We start from the raw sequence: 21,764 nt of genomic DNA on the forward strand, positions 1-21,764 counted from the left end.
ATATCTCTTCTGTTTGAGTTTAAACTTATATATACGCAGCTGGCAAACTGCTGTGCTTCCTAGGTGGCTGTCATACTTAGTTTTATTTAAGTCAGAAGTTTCTTGCCTTTGAAGTGGGGCTCACACAGCTGCTGTAAGCTGAAGTATTGGTACAGGCATGAAGATGACGGCACTGGCACTTTGAAGAGATGTTTTCTGTAAGAAATTTTCTCCTGAGTCTTGAGCCTGGTTGTGGTGCAACTTGGAGAAGAACCTGCCCTAGTAGCTCAGTGCTCTTCTCAGGCTGAGGCGCAGCATGGGAGCCTGCTGGCTGCGTGCAGTGACCTGACAGAACAGCCACATTTGCTCGGTTATCTTCCCTTGGCTGTTAATAACAGGGCAAGGTCAGACGATCTTCCACTAGGAACTGAAAGCTGTGGCAGCAACTTGGAAGTTCAAGTACCTGCTTTCTAAGAACAGCCAATAGAACCTATTCTTGGACAATCTGAGCACTGAGTTGGGTGCAGCTCGCTTGTTAGATGACAAGACTGCTTTCTCTGTTCACTAAATAGAAGTATCAAGTGAAGAGGACAGTGGGGTGATTTGCGGGATGAGCCATGATACCATGGCATGAAGGGAATGATGGCTGTACTGCTGGTTTCCAAAGAAAGGTCTGTGTGTAGTTGGGTGTTCTGCTAATGGGAAGACACCTCAGCAGCCTGGGTTTGGGAGTATTTACAGCAGGAAGAGGGTTCTGACCCTGGGCTTCCAGCCTGGTAGCTGACTGCCCCCTGGATGCTGAGCAGAGCCCAAGCAGAGTGCAGTTTGGGATGCTGGTGGGTGCAGGTGTCCCTGCTGAGAAGCCAATGGTGTTGCTGGGAGCTGGCTCTGTACTGAGCCTGGGACAAGACAGCAAAGGATGTGGCATAGTATCTTCAGGCGCTTCCTATTGCACTGCAATTTAGACTAGATATTTAAAACTGTATTTTCATTTGGATCTAGCCCTTTCTGGAATGTCTGCTTAGTTAAGCATTCAAGTGCTTAACTCTAGGCTCTAGGCAGTAGCCTCTTGAAGTTTCAGCTCATTCTTAAGAGTGGTGAGTAAAGACTTATTTTCTAAGCGTACTCAGAAAAGAAAGCTTTTCATTCCTGCTAAAAGAACAGGTTTACTGTTGGTTATGTGCAGGTTTTTGTTTGTTTACAGAGCTGCCCTATATAATGGGGGGAAAAAGGCAGCAATGAAGAAGTACCCAGGAGGGAGGGAGTGCTGTCTGCCCCTGTCCTCAAAAGGAGCTTGTGAGGGGAGAATACAGAGCCAAGCCATCCGGCTAATGCATGTGATCTTTTCTTGCTCCCTTTGGAAGGATTGCTCATCCCACTGAGAAAACTCCTTTAATTTGAAAGAAGGTATGTTCAGAGTTGATTATTTATTTGGACTTGAGGGGAAAAATGGGAGTATGCTGAACTACCACTAAGAGACTGGTTTTCTATAAGTTGCCTCCTGTTTGCAAGTTCTTTTCTGAAGTAACCCGTGGGAAGAAACATGGCATCACTTCAAGAAACAGCAAAATCATGTCTGGGACACAATTTACAAATTACTCTATTTAAAACTTTAATTTGTGATATTAATGACTGCAAAACACTTAAAATGACATTGTTAAAGGCACATTTCATTTTAATGCATAGTGTACCATTCTAAAATATCCTAATTTCCTTACAAAGTGCTTGAGCAGCCACATACAGATAAAGTATAGCAAAATATATTTACAATCTAGGGTTTAAAATCTTAATCTGCCTAAAAATATTTTAAAACTACAGAGATAAAATTAGTGCTTTCTTTCAGCTTAACTGGGTGAACATACCCTGCCCTCTATTTTTTAAGAGATGTACTTAGATTAAAAAAGAGATTTCTGTACAAGATGTAGTTACAAAAAGGTATTTTTCAGGATACTTTCATAATTGCTTAGCACCCTGTTAGATGCTCATATATATACTTGGGAACCAAGGGGGTAAGCTGACTGTACCTCAAAAGTATTTACTTTCAGCTAGATACAGGAACGTAATTTGTTTCTTAAGCTGGAAACTGCTGAAAAGTTCATTCACTCCTCCTAACATGATTTGTAGAGTTGGTAAAGATGCCTTTCCTGCTTCCTGGGGTGGGGGAAGCCCAGTTTAGAACAATTAACCGTTATTCCTTATTGCCTTTCCTCTGCTTGACCCTGCAGGTCTGTCCAGCGTCATGATTTTAAACCACCACCTCACTGTCTGGTGGTTTCTGCTTCATCTTCACGTGATTACAATTACAAGCTTTTAATTCATTTCAGTGCTGATTCTCCCTATCTTAGCCCACCAACAGCAAACTCTTTGCCAGGATACACCTGTGAGATTGAATACACGAGTTCTGAATGGTGCTAGAATGAAGGGTGACATGGGAAATTTATTTTCTAAGAATTCACGTTTGCTGCAAAACACCAGGTACCACAACAGGTCTTGGAGAACGAGTACACAGTGTCAGGTCTAAATTATTGTTCAACTTTTGAGGTACAGCTTTTAGTGTTAGGAGGTTTATAAAATATACAAGTTTTTTTATCAAAAATATTTATACATTCTGTTACAAGATATTGCTTTTACTCTTGCTAACTGCCAATCTAAGTTCTGGAGTTCAGCGGCCCATACGAATATTTTTTCATTCAAAGTTCAATGTTGTTCACGTGGCCACTGTGCAAAATTAATGAAGTGGTATAATTACATTACTTGCCTGGATATAAGAATACATTACAACTTCCAAATATACATGTTCACAGCATGTATACATTGAAAATCCTTATGTTTCCTAATGGTGATACGATATTGTACAGCAGATACAGGATGATCTAGGTGGTTACATACAGAATGGTTAACTTATCCTCCACTCTGTGAGTGGAAAAGGCATGAGTTTGAGTACAGAAGTGGTTGGGCTCAGGAAATGTATATGCTTTGCTCTTTGTGGTTAGGCTGAGCAACATCCCTGTTACATTCTTTTTTTCAACCAGAATTTTAAGCCATACTTAAAAAGCTTGAAGGCAAAACTGTTTGGCAAGTGGCTTTGGTAAACTTCCTGGGTTTTTCGGGATTTTTATTTTTCATGGAAGCACTTATGCTGTTGTTGTCTCGAAGGCAAGGCATTTAACATTTTTCCTAATAAATACCATAGAAAATTTATAAAACAAGGCATTATCTGTTCTCAACACCATTATTTTAAGAAGAGGAAGGTGTACATAGAAATGTGTAGTTTTACAGACCGCACAAGATGTTTAAATGAAATCATTTGCCTTCTCTAGCCAGAACCATGTTCAGTGTGAGTGTCAACAGTATCACAAACTTCTATTTCGTGTGTCTGAGGAGCATTACGTGATTACTAGCTCAAAGTCTGCTTTTCCCATCTAAGGCAGATACTTTAAAAATGTTATCTGCGGTGGCAGAGTGAGAGAAACAGTACAGATCCAAGTGTGCCCACGTGTGGTAAGCTCAGTACAGCCTGGATTCACCCACTCAGCTTAAGAACTCCATAGAACTGCTTTCCAGTGCTCAGATAAAAAACAATATACAAAGAGGCCACTCTTCACAAGAGTGTTAAAACAGTACTTAAAAAGGATCTTCATGTGATTTAAAAAAAAAAACAAAAACCAACCAAAACAAACAGAAGCTACAGGTGGCACAGAGAGCAATTGGAGGGGCGGTATTCTTCTGAGAGAGGCATTCTTGTGAGCCAGTCAGCTAGGATTTCACAGTGTCTAGAAGTTAACACCAATCAGCAATGTAATCAAAATCTCTGAACATCTCCTGCTCTTCTTCTGAAAGTATCCTTGGTTCCCGAGGTGGAGTGAGGATAGGTGCTTCAGAGGTAAATTCATCGTCAAAATTACTAACGTCTTCTCTTCCTCTGATGGTGGGTACAAAAGGAGGCTTCACTTTCTTGGCCAGTAAAGCATTCCAGTCTATTAGCTGTAAAATAAACCAACTGGTGTTCAGTTTCCCCTCTCTGTTCCTTTATGACCCTATACAAAAAACGGTGGCTTCTACTCACCCGGAAGAAGTGATGCTTTTTTACATCCTCAGCATCTTTCTCTCCAGCTCCAAGACGTCGCTCTGGATTTCTTCGTAGCAGCTGACAAAACAAGAAAGATTTAAGTGTGAAAATTCAGAAGTAGTGAGAGGAATGAGGGATGAGTACTACTGTATAAGAGTGAACACTGAGACTGGATGGATGGATGAAGTTCATACTGCCTAACTCAGAAAATTCATGGTCCTCAGAGAAAGGTACAGATGAAATTTTATGTAGAAAGAGACAGCATTTCTCCTCTAGTGTCAGTTGAATCAGATCATACAAGCAGCCTGGAATGCATACTGAGCAGGCCTGCCTCTCTTACTCTGCAAATCTGCTGTGTAATACCTTAGTACCTGAAGTAATCTGTGGGGACAGTGTTCAGCACAGATAATGAAAAGTGCACTTTTTGATGGAGAGGATAGAGAATTTACATAAGCTGAAATTTCTGCTTGCTTGGCTCAGAAGAGAACAAATCTGATGAGGGTACTTCAGTGGGCAGTAGGTTCCTTCGTTTTTCCTCATTGTGGCATACCTTCTTTTGGTACTGCCTTAAAAGAGTGTTTGTTTTTTCTTTCTCTAGAAAAACAATCCCCTTCCTGGGAGGAAGCACTCATTTTGAGCTACAGAATATTTCTGCTTTATTGTATATAATTATTACCATTACTTACTGAGACATGCTTTAACTTACTACTGCCTATTCCTAAATTGGGTGCTTGACTAACAGTGCTCAGTGTCAGACTTCGAACCAGCTCCAAGAACTGCCCTTCTGTGAAAGAGATGAGCCTCTAACTCAGACACCTAAAGAAATTAGAAGTCTGAAGTTAAGTAGAGGCATTACAATATGGAATAACGTTAATAAAAATCACAAAATCAGCTGTTCTCTGAGAAGAGTGGGGCTCTGCAGATGCCACGTGTATGGTGCTCCCTGCCCCTGTCGGAATGAAACCGAAAGGGGCTAGAAGTCTTTGAATTAAAATATTCATGTGACTACGTTAAGCTACCAAGTCAGTCAATGCAACAGTGTTCTGTAAGAAAAAGAAACATGGACTTCTCTAGTTAGATATGATGATGAAACTTCGTTCCAGGAGAAAATAGAGCTCTAGTGTTTTACATTTCAGCCAGAAAGGCTTGCTCCTGTGTAAGAAAGTGAAATGGCACTGAGTTTTCTTTTAAGATGAAACTGGTGATGGCATGGCACAGCATAAATGAAACAAATCTGAAATTTAGTCGTAGAAAAAAAAATGAGCGTAGGTTCTTAAAAGTATTCTGTTCTTCCTGAAAGTTATAAATTCTGTAGGACAAGAGGGAAACACTAATTTTTGAAATTAATGTAATTTCTTACCCGTCTCATTATAGAGATGGCTTCTGTAGACAGAAATCGTGGATATCTTACTTCATCATTTACAATACTGTCAAACACTTCTTCTTCATCATCTCCAGGGAAAGGAGACTGTGATCAAAGTGATAAACCCCACAATTACTAAACAGGCTTAAAAATCGCTCACAGTTAAAGAACAAAAATTGCAACATTGTCAGCTGACAGCTTGGAGTTGGTCTTCCTAAATTGAAACTTTCCTTTCCCTGGAGATACACAATCCTTTTCCATAACTAAGAGAGAAAAGTAAGTTGTTGTTATCCCTTTTTTTTTTTTTTAAATCTAAAGGACTGTGCTTTAAAAGTGTGTTTTTAAAAGCAGAAAAACCTATAACTAGTCTCTTTTTTTGAACTCTTGACACAAGATAGAAAATGTGGAAGGCATTTATTAGCTCTTCGCTGGGACAGCTGCCACCCACAAGTTAACACATGAAAGGCTGGTTTGTATCTTCAGCATGTTATAGCTTAGGAATATTTCTGTTTTAGAGTGGCCTGAATGATGCAGATCACCTTGCAAGATTTTTGTCTTTTTTTTTTTCTCCTTAAAAAACCTCAAGAGCTATCTTTGTTTCAAAGATAATAAAATGATTAATAAATCTTTAGTTTCCCCCCACATTTTCAGTATGTACGCCATCACCACGTTGCTCTGGAGATAACTAACAACATAGCATGGCACACACAGCCTTGCCTTCAGGTCTAAGTAACTACTCAATAATAATTTCTTTTACTGTCTCATTCATACAGAACTGGGGCATTCTCTTCTAACGTGTAATTCAGATAATCTGTAACTTCAGCATAATCTTTCACTGCTACCCAGTTCTGTGAATTAAGGTTTTATTCCATTCAAGCTACAGGAGTTCAGGAGTTGATTTTTCAAACTCAGACATTTGAAAAAAGAAGACTGCAACAGCATTACGCATTCAAATTGGACAATAAAAGATGAGGTAACTGAAATGAATAGTTGTTATTGCTCTGCCCTGCATGCTAGATACTGAACTCCCCCAAACCAAACGTGCCATTTTCTTGCTTGGAGACACTGATATTAATGTGTCATTACCATAATTTGATTTAAGGCATAATGATGTAATTAGAAGCAAACCAAACAAATTCAGAGGTTATGTCTCGAACCAACTATGACTCATTTGCTTCCAGAGCAGCTGGAAACTTAGGTCTGTGACATTACTAATCAATTTTGGCAGTGGTAGGAGCAGCTAGTATCAGTTAAGTTGTTCCTATTTTTTTCTTCATGAACCTTGAAGATGTTCACTCTAGAACTAGGTATGTCTATATACATTGTATATCAATATAACTGTTGTGTGTAGGGCGTATTAAATGTTTCACAGGCCAGTGTTTTCACTTTTGTAACATACACTATTACGACTGTGTTGTATCTTACTGGAACATACCTCACCCACAAGCATCTCATAGATAAGGACACCAAGACCCCACCAGTCTACAGCTCTTGTATAGGAAGTTTCTGTCAGCACCTCTGGAGCAAGGAATTCTGGTGTGCCACAGAATGTGCTTGTTCTGTCTCCAAATCCCATTCCTGAAAGGTTACAATTAATGAAAAACAAGCAGGTTTTCTGCACCTCCACAAATTATTCCTTTAGCAAGTAAAACCTCTCTAACACAACTTCAGCTAAGTGATGCTGAGGTCCTAGGGTCTGTCCTGAAAACTCACTCTAATGAGTTAAGTAAACATTCCCATATTCTTCCCTCCCCTGCCCTTCTTCCAAGTGTGCTTCTGTATTAGCTTTTCTATATCTAACTCTACACAGTGAGCCAAATTAAGCCTGCAATTACACTTACGTCACTGTTATCTTAGCTTGTGAAAAATGTGCCCTACTTCAGTCAAATATGCCCATTGCAAATGCTTCTGCAGTGGCAAAGATACCTATAATAAAGTTAAACATGAAGTGTAGTGAAACAGCTTTGAGCAACATAACAACTGTGTAATTGCAGGAGGGGCACAATTAAAAAGGGCACCACAAGCACTGATGTGACAGTGGGGGTGTTGCACAGAGCATTTATTGCAGAAAATGCTTTCCTGCAGTAGTCAGTAAGCCACAGAGATTTCCTAGTCCTTGTTTCCTTCTGTCATTTATAGAATTTTAGCTAAAGTGACACAACTTGCTCAAGGATGTTTTTAATAATGCTCGAGCACCTACTGAACTTAGAAAATTCCTCTCCCTCTTACGCTGGCTAGAAATGAAATATTTTGGGGATAGACTACACAAATTGAAAAAGGAGATGGACCTTTTCAGGTCTTTCCTCCTTTTGGGCTTTGAGAAGGATACTTCTCTCAGTGCAGACAAACCCTTTATCTTACATCTTCCAGCTGGATACTTGAAAGTTAGTTTTTAGCCTCTCGGCCTCTCTTTTGAGATAAATTTTCCTGTTTTAGCTAATACACTAAGCATACAGGCATGACAGACTACGAGTTGTGCAACTATTTGAGCTAAAAAAAAATTAAAAAAATTGAGGTATATCTTGATTTCACTGTACAGGGCCAACTTTGGTTTAGAATAAGGAAAAGAGTTTCAGAGCACATGATGACGTAGGAGGCAGCTGTGAGCTATTTCTCACAACTTAAAAAGTTCCCCACTAAGGAACTTCCTTCTGTCTCCACTAATTGTACTGAGATGTATTTTTCCTTCAAGCCATACCAGATCAATATACAAAGTATACATTTGTCAGTAAGGAGCAGACAAGAGCAAGTAAGAAAGCTGATGGAACTTCCCTAGAATAAATAAATAGTGAGCCATTACCTTCTTTGCAAAGACCAAAGTCAGCTATTTTCACGAAGCCTTCTGTGTCCAGCAGTAAGTTATCCAACTTCAGATCTCTATGTGAACATTTGAAAATAAGGTTTCTTTAGTGATATTTGAAAGTACTGAAATACATCTGTCAGAAGTGTATCAGTGACCCACTTACCTATAAACTATTTTGTGTTCATGTAAATACTGAAGTCCAAGAACAACGCATGCGGCATAGAATCTGTTGAAAGAGTAGAAATTTGAAGTTTCAATGGATTCAAGTCTTGCTTTTCAGAATATGAAGTCGATCATAATGCATTTATTTTATTAGCTATCCTCTGAAAATTATGGTTTGCATTTTCTGGTACTGATTAATTTTATACAGGGTCAGAATTTGAAACTCAAGTGTCAACAGTGTTCAAACTTGCAAGTTGTACGTATATGTTTACTTGGCCTGAAGGATAAGTTTTCTGTAGGGTTCACCATTGTGGCACTGAAGGATTCCTCATTTCTCTTATTCCTTCTTTTTTTTTTGGCCTTACATCTTATTTTAACTTCTGATTTTATCTTTTTAACGCAATCCTTAAAAAAAAAATATTATAAACAGTAAATGTCTGTATGCCATTATTTGCGTTCAACTTAGATTCAGGAACACTTAATCTGCATGTGTGTTTTTTTTTTAATTGAAAAAAATAATATCAGTATCTGCCCTTCTAAAAACTCAGTAGTATTTTCTGAAATGATACAAGAGGCATGAGGCAATACTGTAATTCTTGCCCAGTGAAATGCAACCAAATGCCCTTCCACTGATGCCACAAAGAGGGGTGGATACTCACACTGCTCTTGGTTCAGAGAAGACATCAGTATGAATGTGCATCATCAGATCCCCACCAGCAGCATATTCCATTACAAAGCAAACGTGATCTTTGGTTTGGAAACAAGCGAAAAGATTCACCAAGAAGGGATGTCTTACACTATTCACAGTTTCAAATATTCGCTTTTCGCACATCAAGCTGCAAATAGAAAAAAAAAACCCAAAACGGTAAAACCTAAAGCTGAATCCTGAACCCACAGTTCAACTCTCAGAAAACTGTTGGTAACTTAGATCTTCTGCTTTTTCCCCCCCTCTATTCTTCCAAGTTAGATAACAAGAATATTTTTCTTTAGGAAAGAGCTTTTGATACTTCCACACATTAAACTGATGTCAGGATATCTAAGAAGATGCATTTGGTCCTTCACAAGTGAAAAAAGGCAACTTAGGCTAAGGTTAAGAGGCAACTCCTGAAAACAGAATCCTGCCCATTTTCCTACCAAATTAGTTCGTCAATATCATGTAGCATCATGTTGCATCCATTTTAATTATGTATAACATACATAGGCAAAAAAAAGCTACAGTATTGTAGATACCTATCTATGAACGCTCCTGATTATCTCTCCTTAATGCAGTTGATAGTCAGCTTATTCTTAATACAGTTATTTATTTTTCTCCAACATAAACAGTCATTGAACAGTTGCAGAAGCGCCTTGTTGTGCTGAACCAAGTCAGTTTTGTAACTGCCATTTGACTTCCATACAGAGAAAAATCTTATTTCTTGGACAAAGATTAACATGAGTGTAGACTCATGGGAAAATATGAGGAACAGAGTATGACAGTATGTTACAAGTTGAGAAATACCATCTTATGTATTTCTGCCAGCAAAGAAAGCATAGGCACTGTCCTCTTGGAATGTGATGGAATTCTATAAAACAAGTAATTAGAAGTGATGATTACAAGAGAGTCTGAATAAAAAGCAGGATTGGCTTTAAAGCCAGATCTGTAATACAGGCATCGTAAGAGAAGCACTAAAATAAACAGTGTTCCTGATCTGTTCTGCTTCTTCCTTGCCCCAAAGAAAGGTTACAGGTCTGTAACAGCCAAGTGAACGGGGAGATCTGTTTTGCCCTTTCTCTGAAAGCAATCACTGTTTGGTAGAGCTTATAGGCGTGCCGCATGCAGAAGGAAAACAGAACTGATTTAGAGAATCCACGCATGATGTTTACACACTGACCTGTCTACTTCATCACGAGCAACAATATCTCCTTTCTTTAAGGCTTTAATAGCAAACATCTCATTTGTGTTTTTGTATTCTGCCAGCAGCACCTGAAACAGAGGATAAACGACTTCAGACTGAAATCCAGTTTTTCACAGAGCCTTGACATCTGATACAGCCTTTTCACATTTACCTTTCCAAAATGTCCTCTGCCAAGTACTGCACAACATCTGAAGTCCTTCAGACTGAACTGAAATCTTTGCTGTGTTCTGTGTAAATAAACACACGCTTTCCAGTTAGCTGACTCCAATAAAGGTAATTCATATTCAACACTAAAACCATAGCATTTTTACCTTCTGTCTTCAGGTTCTCGAATGTTGGTGTATTTTGTGTCTGAATGTGGAACATCAGACTCACAGATTATTCCAGGCTGGAGTTTTGGAACAATACTATTTCTACCATTCTCGAAATCAAAAGTTGATACATCATCCTGTGAAGAAAACAGCATTTGAAAACTTAAAGCAGATTCCTAAGACAAAGAGATGCAGAAATTTTTACCTTAAGCGTATGGAATTGTTAACACAAGAATTAACTAAGTTAAAACATTATACCTTAAGATAATACATATAAACAAGCCTTCAACAGAATGGTGAAATCTGCTCCTCCAGTTGTTCTGCTCTTTCTTGAGAAAAAAAACAAAAAAACAAAAAACAACAACAACAAAAAAAACCAACAAAAAAGCCCCGACATTTTCCTGAATACTCCCATGATTTTTAGGCTTTCTTTTTATCTTGTGAAAAATCACAGAAACAGTTTGCCACCGTGGATAATGACAGCATCCTGTTTAGACAATTTTGTATGTGTAAGTTACGGAGCTTACTGCTAAATGATGGGAGCATTATGCTAAATAATAATATAAAGGAAGAAGCCCATCATAAAGATATCAACATTACAACCCTGGTAAAACTATACAGCCTGAAATTCTTAACATCAACTTTACTTGCCTGAGCTGGCCTATCAGGAGCTTTCATCTCAGAGGAAGGTTCACATATTTCCCCAAGGGAAGATGCACGAGGTGGAGCAGGTGGAGGCTCAGGCTCCAGCTCAAAGTCCAATTTGGCTACAGGAGAGTCGCTGGCAAGAAAATAAAATAACTTCTCAGCGTACAGCAGAGAAAGGTTTAATAAAAACCAACTTAAAACGGGATGTCATGTACCATCTGTCTATAAAATAGACTTCCAAAATAGAATGCTGAGAGCTCTGAAGTGTTGCAGAAAACTCATTTTATATGCCTTTCTGCATAAACATTTCACTTCTCTACTCTCTCTTAAGAGCATTAAAAAACTGCAGGTGTTGCCTACCTGGCTGGCAGCGCCAGTTCAGGAATGCGCGCATCAACCACTGGCACTGCGGCAGATACGGATGCTTGAGGGCTGAAGGTGCCAGAGTGGTTTACTGTAGGAATAGCTCTTCTCACCAGCCTTCCCCAAGTGGCTATATTGATATTCATTTGAGGAGCTCTGAGAAATGTTTTGCCTGAGGGATATTGCGAAAAAAGAAAGCACAAGTAATTTCTTGATTAGCATTTATTATCTGTCATTTTTTACAACGATCATATTCATCAACTTTTAGCTTATGAAGAACAAACTCAATCTGAAGTACTCCTTACAATTCACAATCGCTCACTATTAAGTGCTAATGTATAATAAGGAATTCCTGAACAAAAATTTTCCTAGTGAGGTGCCAAACATTTCATTAGCACGGCTTTACTCACAGACAAACATTAAATCTCAGTATGAAAATATCACTTATCTATATAATTTTAAAGTTTCATATGTTTGTATTAAACAATTACCTTGCTGTTTTGAAAAAATTTTCTTCTGTCTCTGAAGTTTTGGTCTTCTTTCAATAACCGGATTGAAAAACGTGACCTGCAGTTCAAGTAACGGATGTTATAATTCCAGTTTCAGAACAAAACACATCCTTAAAAGTTTAAGAAAATAATTTGTTAAGCTATTCTGCAAGATAACACTTGCAATTGTGCCCAAGTGATTGAAGGAACAACTCTTACCTCTGCAAACAGAGTGCCTTGTGGTTCAAGATAGAGACACATGCCATGCCGTTGGTTGTCCAGGAAATCTTCCAGCCTCAGAAACTTCACTGCACACAGGGATCTCCAGTCACGCCAATAAACTGAGATTTCCAATTCACGTGACTGTGACAGCAAGCAAACACAGGAAATTCCTCAGTAGCAATTCTTCTGCAATAATTACTTCTCCACAACCATGAGATCTAGTGCTTCATGACCAAAATGCAGAGCTTCTATGGCTGTCTAGCCACAGCAAGCAAACTCTCACTAGGATGACTACTGTTCTGCATTAGTTCAAATGTGATCTCCAGCGTCCAAGTAAGAAGACTAAAATTGTCATGAATAGAAGGAAAAAGTGAAAAAAAAATTCACCAGTTTTCAGTCAGTCTAACAAAAGCACTAGCAGTTCAGTACCTCATAGCTTAAACTCTGGCAACAAGCTTTTAACTGTTCTTAGAAAGCTCAGCTTTGCTAATTTTTTACATTACATACATGCATCAATTGAATTTCACGGCTGTACAGTGACACTCTGTGTTTGGTACACCTCAGGATGTGTACCTCAAGACTTTATACACCATTTCTAGAAATACACGCAGTTTTTTGTAACACGGTCATGAAAGGAACTGCCTCTATCTTGCCAGTGGGATTACATATTCTTAAGGTGTCTTATAAGCTCCGTACAAAACTTGCTGCAAACTGCAAAATCCTGCAGTGCACCGCAGAGTCAGCGCTGTGTGGCACTATTTTTCAGATGGCATAACCTAATTCCACACGATGCATCAGCTCACCCTCTTTATCTGAGAGGTGTGGGTTTTCAAGGAAATCAAAGTAAAGAGGAAGCAACAGAAAAACATCATAGGGTTGAGAACACGGGTCTGAAATACAGGGGATGATAGGTGGCCACACCCAGCAGAAGCAAGATTCTTTTCCAGCACCAAAAACACACTTAAAAAGCCATCTGAAAATAACACACAAAAAGTTATGGACTCCACAACTGCTAGTTTTATTCTGCACTCCTGCTGGGAACCTGGATTTCTCTAGCTGCAGGTCTAAATCTGCTTCTTTCTTCACCCTGGAAGGGATTTGGCTTGGCTTAGACAGGCTGGGTGGTGAGAGTGAAATACTGGTCAGTACAACCAGGAAGGTAGGGGTGTTTTTTTCCTGTTTTTATTCTTTTTTTTCCCCTAATTATGTATATGCCTGAGATGCCATTTAGGTTTCTAAAACAAAATTTAATTTTTAGCCTACTCTACACTGAAAAAAAAGATATCTTTGCACCCTTAAAATACTATGAGTATTAGGTACCTATAAATACATGTCAGAAATTCTCTTCAAAAAGAACATGGAAAAAAGTTATCAAGTGTCATTCCAAATACTGAAGTCCATCAAAATAACACTTAAGTTTCTAGGAAAAAAATGTTAGTGATTTTATTATTCCTGAAAAATAAGAACTGATCTGCTTCACCTGAGAACATGTAATAATTATGGATAAACACTGTAAAAATTCTATGATATAGGTTTGCCAAAATATCTGCACTGTATTTGATACAGTTTCCTTATAAATGAAAAGCTGATTTCAGCACCTTTGTTACAGGCTAAAAAGATAATAAGTGTTGGGCCTTGGAAAAGACATTACATCTCTTCCTAAGTGAGGAAAGATAAAAGCTGTAGAACAGCAATCCAGCAAATCAGCTTACCTCCAGGTTACTCCTTCTGTTAAGGACAAAAATATTTGTATACCTATAATTTGAACTTAACTACAACAGTAAAAAAAAAAAAAAAAAAAAAAAAAAAAAAAAAGTTTTTATATATATAAAAACATATATACGTAAAAAGCAACATTACTTTAATCTACATAATTAACTATACATGTCAATGAAGTAAGACTGCATCTTTACCCTGTCTAGTTCCAGTGTAAATTTCTGATCCCACGACTGATTGGAAATTGGTTTCCAGCTAGTCTGACCAACCACAGTGTTATCCAGCTTCAGTACAGCACAGACTTCATCTGTAAGTAAAGTACACAAACTCAGCTTAGAACTATAAGAGGATTTTCCACAAACAAAGAGGTCTTCAGTAAGTTTCCCTTAAAAAGAGCTCTCATATTTAATTGGTTCTTATGATCATAATAGCGCAGGCTTTTTTATTTCTATTTTTAAATCCATAACAACTTGACAGCTGAAGGAACACTAATTTTACAGCTTCAAGTCAATTTAGTATTTCTAATTACAAAACACAGCATGCATATTAAAATGTAAATAAAAGGTAAGCATAAAAATAGAAAGTATACTGAACTGGACAAGTCATCCGTTTTCAGAAGGTTTTTACTAATCCCAGCTTTAGCTTTAGTGGTTCTGCCCATGAAAGTTGTTCTGACTTCATTTGGACTCCAACCAGGTAGAGGAACTGATGTGGCTTTCGATCGACCAGGAACATTTTCTAAGATGTCTTGGCAGCCCATTAGCCTAACTTCCAGGGTACCTAGAACAAGACAAACAACTACCTGTCAAAAACTTCTGTGCTCAAATGTGCCAAGTGAATGACTAATGATTGATATTATGGCAAGAGCTCATCTTGTAAACCGTGCTGGGTATAATAACAATCAGATAAAAAACAAGCGATAGACTTAAGATAGACAAACCTGAAGATAAGCATTAAAAAAAGTGAAGTATGTGAGAGTCAGCTTTCTAGAAGGAAGCAGCAGTCCACCACAATGCCACAAAACCAGTTTTTGTTCTATAATTTAGCCTCAGAAAAACTTTTCTTCTGTTAAGAATTGAACTGACTTGGGTTCAAGTTCTAAGAAGCGCCACTTTCTAAAGTGACCAATTGAACATTGCTCATGGGACAGTCTGAGTTTTTCCTTGAGTTTTACATAACCAAGTAGTACAGGATAATAAACAAGCAGTACTGGATAGATTGCTTGGATAATTAACATGAGCACACTGACTGTTAAGACTTTGTGTTTAAAATAAAACAAGAAATGAAATCTGCCTGCTGGCTGCTTAAGTCCGGTTTGAGTTAGTATATAATTCACAATCACTGAATTGTTAGAACTTTACTGAATTGGGATTTATTAAAGCTGAAACAGCTGAGAAGCTGTTCTCCAACATCTTCAACCAACTGAGGAAGAGGCTGTGGTTTTAATTTGAAAGAGCTTCCTCCAGCAGCACAGCAGCATCTGAACGTAACGGCTTACCGTATCCTGTAAAGATAGCATCTGTAAAGCTATGACACAACCAGCAGTGATGAAACTGACTATTAAAAGTGGTGAAATTAGTTCAAAACCATGCAGTCACCTAGAAACACAGCTCTTAGGGTAGTGTAGCTCCTATGTACATAACTGCAAAACTTAAAAATACTCTTTCATAATAGAAAGCTAAATCAGACCGAACCTACAAATAGCCTGGCAATATTACAGCCCACAAAACAGACTGACAGACCAATCTGAGATCATATTCCATCTTCTAGGATCTAACAATCATAAGTGACAGCTTATGTTTGAGAACAGCGTAATGGTATAAACAGCAAGGATTCTGTTGGCTCCCCAGGCAGTTTACAAAATAAAATACTTAATTCCAGAACTGTTTAGAAAAACATCCCGATAAATTAATATTCAGAAAGATCATAATCTTGTAGAATGAGATACATACAAGAAAGTCCCATTGGAGCATTTAAAATAGTATGACAGTAGCATTCATCTATATTTCACAAAATGTTAAAGGCAAAATCAAAGACACTGCTAAATCTAGTTGAATACAAAGGCTCTGCATAGTTGATTTGAAAGTGACAAATTAAGAGCTTTACAAGGACGTAGCTCTGTTTTGATTATTGCTGTTGGAAAGTACCAGTATATACCTTAATATGTACCTATTGATTGTATTCAGAGAGAAGTCTGTCACTGTAAGGCATATGAGCTGTGATTATCTTTTACAAAAAAAAAAAAAAAAGACTAAAAAAAAAAAGGTTTTTTTAAAAAAGGCATGGTTGGCTGTGCCCTGATCATACACCATTTGAGGGGGGACTTCTTTATCAAATACAATCCCTCCACTCTGTATCCTCATAAGGGCTCTTGTCTGAGGTTCTGATGCTTTTTACCCTCAGTTACTTTTGGTAACAAAATGTAGGGCAAGTAGTCTTGTCCATTATTGCTGCAGCTTGGCAGAAGAGTTTCTCTTTTTCTTTTAAAATAGAACCCTACTTGAAATTCTGGTATCAGTTATACACAGTTGAAGAGAGCAGCCTTCAAGTTAGAGATTGTAAAACTTTTTCCTTTGTTGATGGTTGGTTTAATAGTTACATACAGAACTGTTTAGGAAACAAACCAAACTCTGTACTGGCAATTCTTACGTGGCCACTTAATAAATATATTTAGTAAAGCAACATATCTTCAAGTGTTCAAAAGTATTTACTTCGAGAGCATCAGGAGGGAAAATACTTAAAAGTTCTGTCAAAGTCTGGCTCATCTGTTTGAAAAGTTTACTTCTAATGAAGGACAATACTTTCAGGTGAACCAACTTTGAAAAACTGCATGAAGCTTTTAAGTATGTTCCCTCACAGTAGGTTAAGTCTGTCCATTAATAGGGGCTTTGATAACAGTGCATTTTTGTTAGGATCTCCCTCTTTGCTTTAGAAATAAGTAAGTTTCTAGTAACACAAATCTACCCTTCTGGGAAGCCACTGTAGTCCAGTGAGCAAAATAGGGATTGGGAGGAAATCTGGGTGCCTATTTCCAGCTCTGTCATACTTGTTATATGACCAGAGAAGTCACTTAACCCTTCTGCACTTCAGTTTCCCCATCTGTAAAACGGGGATAATAACACTTGCCCACCTTTAAAACTGCTTGATAACGTGAAGATGAAAAGCAGAGAATGCTCACAATACTGTTCCCTAGTGACCTAACTTAAGGCCAGAACTTCACTTTCATTTCAGCTGGATTATAAAATGGTGAACAAATAAATCACAGACATTGCACTGTTCACTTTAAAATGCCTTTGTCTAAAAACAAACAAACAAAAAAAACAGACCAAAGAACCAACAGTGAAATATTTCCAGAAAGGCAATAAAGTTAGCACTAAAGACTAGTTTTATACCATGTAATGAAAATAAAAGAACTCCCATAAAGCATACCTGTTAAAGCTGCTGGTTTGGACAGTGTACTGTATTGGTTCTGAGTAGATATTACACTTTGACGAGGACTTAATGTGGGTGAAGAGACCAATGAAAGCTCCTCTATAATAATACCACTTTTGGGATGGTTTTTAGGAAGTTCATTCAATCTCTGTTCCAGTGAATACTTTAACAGGTCCAACTTCTGGCTTGATTCATTAAATCTTGCTTGTGCCTTTTTAAAATACAAAAACAAACACAATATTTGTTGGTTTTTTTTCCCCTTGAAAGAACATTTAAAGTAAAGTTCCAGAAATTGTAATGACGAATTACTTCTGAAAGTGCCTTTCTGTCGGTAACCTTCCCAGATCCAAGTAATTTCATCACATTCTTTGCACCTTCTGCAACAGCATATTCTATCCTAAAATGATGCCGTAGTTCTTCCATTCGGAGTTCAAGAGGGCTTATCACAGGTTTTGCTGCAAAGAAATATAAACAGACGTCACTGAAAACCACACCCTTTCTCAATATCTTTATATATTAAACCCTCCTAAATGCACACAGAGGGGGAAAAAATTCAGCTTTGGTAGACCAAAGAAAAGCTTTATGTATGTCATAAAAGTAACAGTGAAGTTCTAATTAAAAAAAAATAAATTCTTTTTTGAAGAACAAAAGCAGTAATCACAGCCTCACTCCAGTAAACAGGCACTTTTTGTTTACTTGTGGGGCTGTAACTGCTAGAAGGTGCAAGAAATAAAAGACATCACTGGGGAAGCTATGGGATAAATGACCTTCATAGAAAGCCAAATCTTCCAAACATCAGCAGCTGGCAGAAAGAAGTTCTGAGAGTTGCACATTTCTTAATCATATTCTGAGGGTTTATCTTTCAAATTACTCTGTAGCTACATATATCCCTGATCAGTTTTTGAGAATTCTCTTGCTTCATAGTAAATGCCAAGTATAATGCTGAATGGTTTGCATTACATAGTTTGCATTAACAGCTTTTAATATCCAGCTCTTACGATGTTAAGATTTCCTAAATGAAGAAAGTCTGCTAGATACATTCCTTACTGTTTCCATCTCTAGGAGTAGTAGGAACATTAAAGGCCTTTGAAAGCCCTTTCCAGCATCAACGCCTATTTATAGATAAAACAATATGCACTTTCATGGCTGTGCACTTTTTATCCTGCTCATGCTTTCTTGCAAGTCTAGGCTAGAAAGCAGACTATACATTTTGAGGATTTCTTTGTTTTTCTGTTTTTCAAATAACATGCACAACCCATGTGCTAAGGTGGGGTATTGAAAGCCAGAAGTGTCATAACTGTAAAAACATCCAAGTCCACAAAACAAACAATACCTAGAGAGTACACTGAAGGCCTGATTAGGAGCATTATCTTACAATTTCAGTACTCTGTGAGATGCATACAAATGAAGCTTAAAACTTAGAGATGTACCAAATATGCCCACAACTTTTACTACACTCATGGCTATTAAAGTTCAGGAGTTCAGGAGCAATTCTAAAACTACTTCTGAATGCAGTAATATCTGTGTTTCAAATTGGCTCTTTTTTAAAAAAATACTGATTTTTGGACTACTTCCCAGTCAAGCCTAAAGGCTAAAATAATAAAAGTTTCCCTACACCTCTGTTCTCACTAGTACTAATTAGGTCAATCTACTTAAGGATGACAAACAGGCTTTATACTTACATCAGTTTTGTTTTGTTTTTTAGATAGTGAAAAGTACATACTTTTCTTTAAAGTACTAGTTATTGTCAAAACAGAGAAAACACACACACAGAATGAAGCCTACAGAACAGGAGTGGACTTGATAAGGAATGAACAAGATGATGAAGAGAGCCTGTATTTCTCTTCGATAAGCTTCAAGGTACTTTGCTATTTTCAGTTCATGCAAGTTTGTCTAACCTTTGTTTTAGAAATGTAGCTCTGTGTGCAAATAGGTACATATCTATGTGGTATTCTGACATTAATAAGATCAATATTTATTTTGTAGTCCATCACCATTATCAAAAGCCAATTCATTGGTCTGAACTGCCTGAAGAATCTGCATCCTTATAACTTCTATTTTTGTCTTGCTGTCTTGGAGCATCTGTTGAGCTGTGGCAAGAAGTTTTCGATCCTATTGAAAGAAAAAAGATAATAAACTCTTCACAATACAATACACTGAAAGCTTTAAAAACCACTTGCTCAGGAACATCAACTACGTAGCTCATTAGATATAGCAGACCAATTCCACTAACCACGTTAAGAATCTAGAGGAAATCAGGTTAGGACCAAAGGGTATTCAGATTAATTTATAGACTACAAACCACTCCCATGGAAACTCTGTTTAAAGCTGGATACAGGAGGCACAGTCTAGAAACACCCACCTGTAGCTGAATATATTTCAAAAGTGTAAAATACCTCCATCCTATGGAGAATGACAAGTTTATAATGAATCATGGAATGGCTTAGGTTTGAGGGGACCTCAAAGATTACCCAGTTCTAACCCACCTGCCATGGACAGGGCTGCCACCCACCAGCTCAGGCTGCCCTGGGCCCCATCCAGCCTCCTCTTAAGCACCTCTAGGGATGGGGCACCTACAGCTTCTCTGGGCAGCAGTGCCAGTACTGCAGCACTGAGTAAAAAACGTCTCCCAGATGTCTAACCTAAATCCGCCCTCTTCTACTTTTAAGCCTTTCCCCCTTGTGAACATAAGAACTCTTCTAATAACTCTTCCAACAACCAAATCTGCTAGACTAAATACATACAAGAATCACTGTGCCAATTCACCCTGAGTTAAACTTCCATCTCTACATTAGAAATACGAAGTTAACTCACATAGCACGTTATATTTAATTATAATTAATTCTGCTTTATTTTTGCCTGATCAAAATGATTATTTTTCCATGAATAAACACAAAATACCAGATTACTTCACTAACTATTTCATCAGCAACTTAGGGACAACATTTTTTTTGCCCCAAATAGATGGAGGTACCCAATTCCTTTTATCAAAAGTCATAACAAGAAAAGCAGCTTAGAGGAGAACATTTCTGAAAATGAACTTTCAGATTCATCAATAATACCAATTCACTCTCAGGAGTGTGGATAAATATCCTCACATGTTTTTCAGGTATACAGTGTTTTTGGTCCCAGAGCTACCAGAGACTTGATTTATGATGGATTATCAAACGGTTGTTGGATAGGGAGTTACAAGATAACTTAAGGATGACCTGACTTAGATTCAAGCAGAAAAGGAGCGTGGGAAAAATTAAGGCAGTCAATTTGTCATGGCTGTGCAGTGCCAGATTAACAAACAGTAATCAGTACAGATGAATACTGTACTTGCTGTAGCCCAAAGGCCACTCTGGTTAACTTATTTTGCAGCCACCCCATAACCTCATTATGAAGCCATTTTAATGTAAATGTGGTTTATACTTAAATTTTTAATTTTCAAATGAACTTACCAACTATTTAAGACTTAAAAAAAAATATATATATATTTCTCCCCTTATCCCCATCAAGACAACTACTGCATAGTACAGATTCCCAGAGCTAGAAGTATTGGCACTACAGTACATGTGAGTACTATAAAGAGGATGTTAGAAAAATCAGTGTGCTGAGAAGAAAAAAAAAAATGCCTTCACAGATCTCTACTATGACCTTGCACCGAATGCATCACCCACTCTGATATTTTTTATACTATATATCCTGCTGGGTACATACTCTTGATTTTAATTTGTAATACTAATCAGTGTTTCAAATATGAAGACTAGCATAAGCCTTATGCTTATAACGTCCTTATGCTGAAGATTCCACATCAGCTATCCATCTATTTAATTAGTACGCTTAATTTTGTTAAATGAGTGCCTTCTCAAATACTAATATCACCTTTTGAAATAACTACTGTCTACAGCAGAGCATAGGATTTAACTGATTACATACAAGTCAGAATCGTATATTAAACTTCATCCATGCATCATCCGGATGCACACAAACTCTGAAAGCATTTTTCATCTTTGTTTTCATCTCATTTTTCACGTTACTTCACCTGATTGTCTCCCACACCCTGTCACTCCAGTGGATGCGCTTGCTGAGGAGCACCAGCGTGTGAAGCTGAGCTAATTTAAGATTACTGAACTAGCCAGGGATTCTAGCTCACCCTATGTTTTCAAGGGAAAGAACATCCCATCCTCAAGATCAGGATGGATGTGTTATACTTAGCAGCTCCGTTAGTGATGGGGTCTGAACAAAAATACGTCAAAGCATCTCTTGTGTACACAGAAACTGACAGTGCCTGATAAACTGATCTGCAAAAGCTGTCACGGGATCTCAGA

General features: G+C 37.8%; 2 protein-coding genes and 1 long non-coding RNA gene across 4 annotated transcripts in view; 1 reads left to right on the forward strand and 2 right to left on the reverse strand.

Moving 5' to 3' along the window:
* The window catches only part of LRRC8D (leucine rich repeat containing 8 VRAC subunit D), a 406,725-nt gene that overhangs the window by 171,550 nt on the left and 213,411 nt on the right, over nt 1-21,764 (reverse strand). The gene's annotated exons all lie outside the window — the stretch shown is intronic.
* On the forward strand, nt 845-10,559 carry LOC122181217. Its single transcript, XR_006179383.1, has 3 exons — nt 845-1,386; nt 4,093-4,278; nt 10,334-10,559. It is a non-coding gene; the product is annotated as an uncharacterized LOC122181217 (long non-coding RNA).
* The window catches only part of PKN2 (protein kinase N2), a 50,814-nt gene continuing 32,436 nt past the window's right edge, over nt 3,387-21,764 (reverse strand). For both annotated transcript variants that reach the window (XM_042873592.1, XM_042873593.1), the window contains exons 4-22: nt 19,446-19,563; nt 17,761-17,906; nt 17,449-17,662; nt 14,614-14,799; nt 14,217-14,326; nt 12,301-12,444; nt 12,085-12,160; nt 11,591-11,765; nt 11,234-11,363; nt 10,583-10,719; nt 10,423-10,498; nt 10,248-10,339; nt 9,036-9,212; nt 8,378-8,440; nt 8,212-8,288; nt 6,847-6,989; nt 5,409-5,516; nt 4,046-4,126; nt 3,387-3,963 (exon numbers count right to left, since the gene is read on the reverse strand). In XM_042873592.1, coding sequence (XP_042729526.1) covers nt 3,760-3,963; nt 4,046-4,126; nt 5,409-5,516; nt 6,847-6,989; nt 8,212-8,288; nt 8,378-8,440; nt 9,036-9,212; nt 10,248-10,339; nt 10,423-10,498; nt 10,583-10,719; nt 11,234-11,363; nt 11,591-11,765; nt 12,085-12,160; nt 12,301-12,444; nt 14,217-14,326; nt 14,614-14,799; nt 17,449-17,662; nt 17,761-17,906; nt 19,446-19,563 — 2,457 coding nt within the window. In that variant the 3' untranslated portion in view covers nt 3,387-3,759. The remainder of the gene's footprint in view (nt 3,964-4,045; nt 4,127-5,408; nt 5,517-6,846; nt 6,990-8,211; nt 8,289-8,377; nt 8,441-9,035; nt 9,213-10,247; nt 10,340-10,422; nt 10,499-10,582; nt 10,720-11,233; nt 11,364-11,590; nt 11,766-12,084; nt 12,161-12,300; nt 12,445-14,216; nt 14,327-14,613; nt 14,800-17,448; nt 17,663-17,760; nt 17,907-19,445; nt 19,564-21,764) is intronic.

This window comes from Lagopus leucura, unplaced genomic scaffold (genome assembly GCF_019238085.1).
Source record: "Lagopus leucura isolate 7727_CA_CO unplaced genomic scaffold, USGS_WTPT01 Super-Scaffold_100009, whole genome shotgun sequence".
NCBI lineage: Eukaryota > Metazoa > Chordata > Aves > Galliformes > Phasianidae > Lagopus > Lagopus leucura.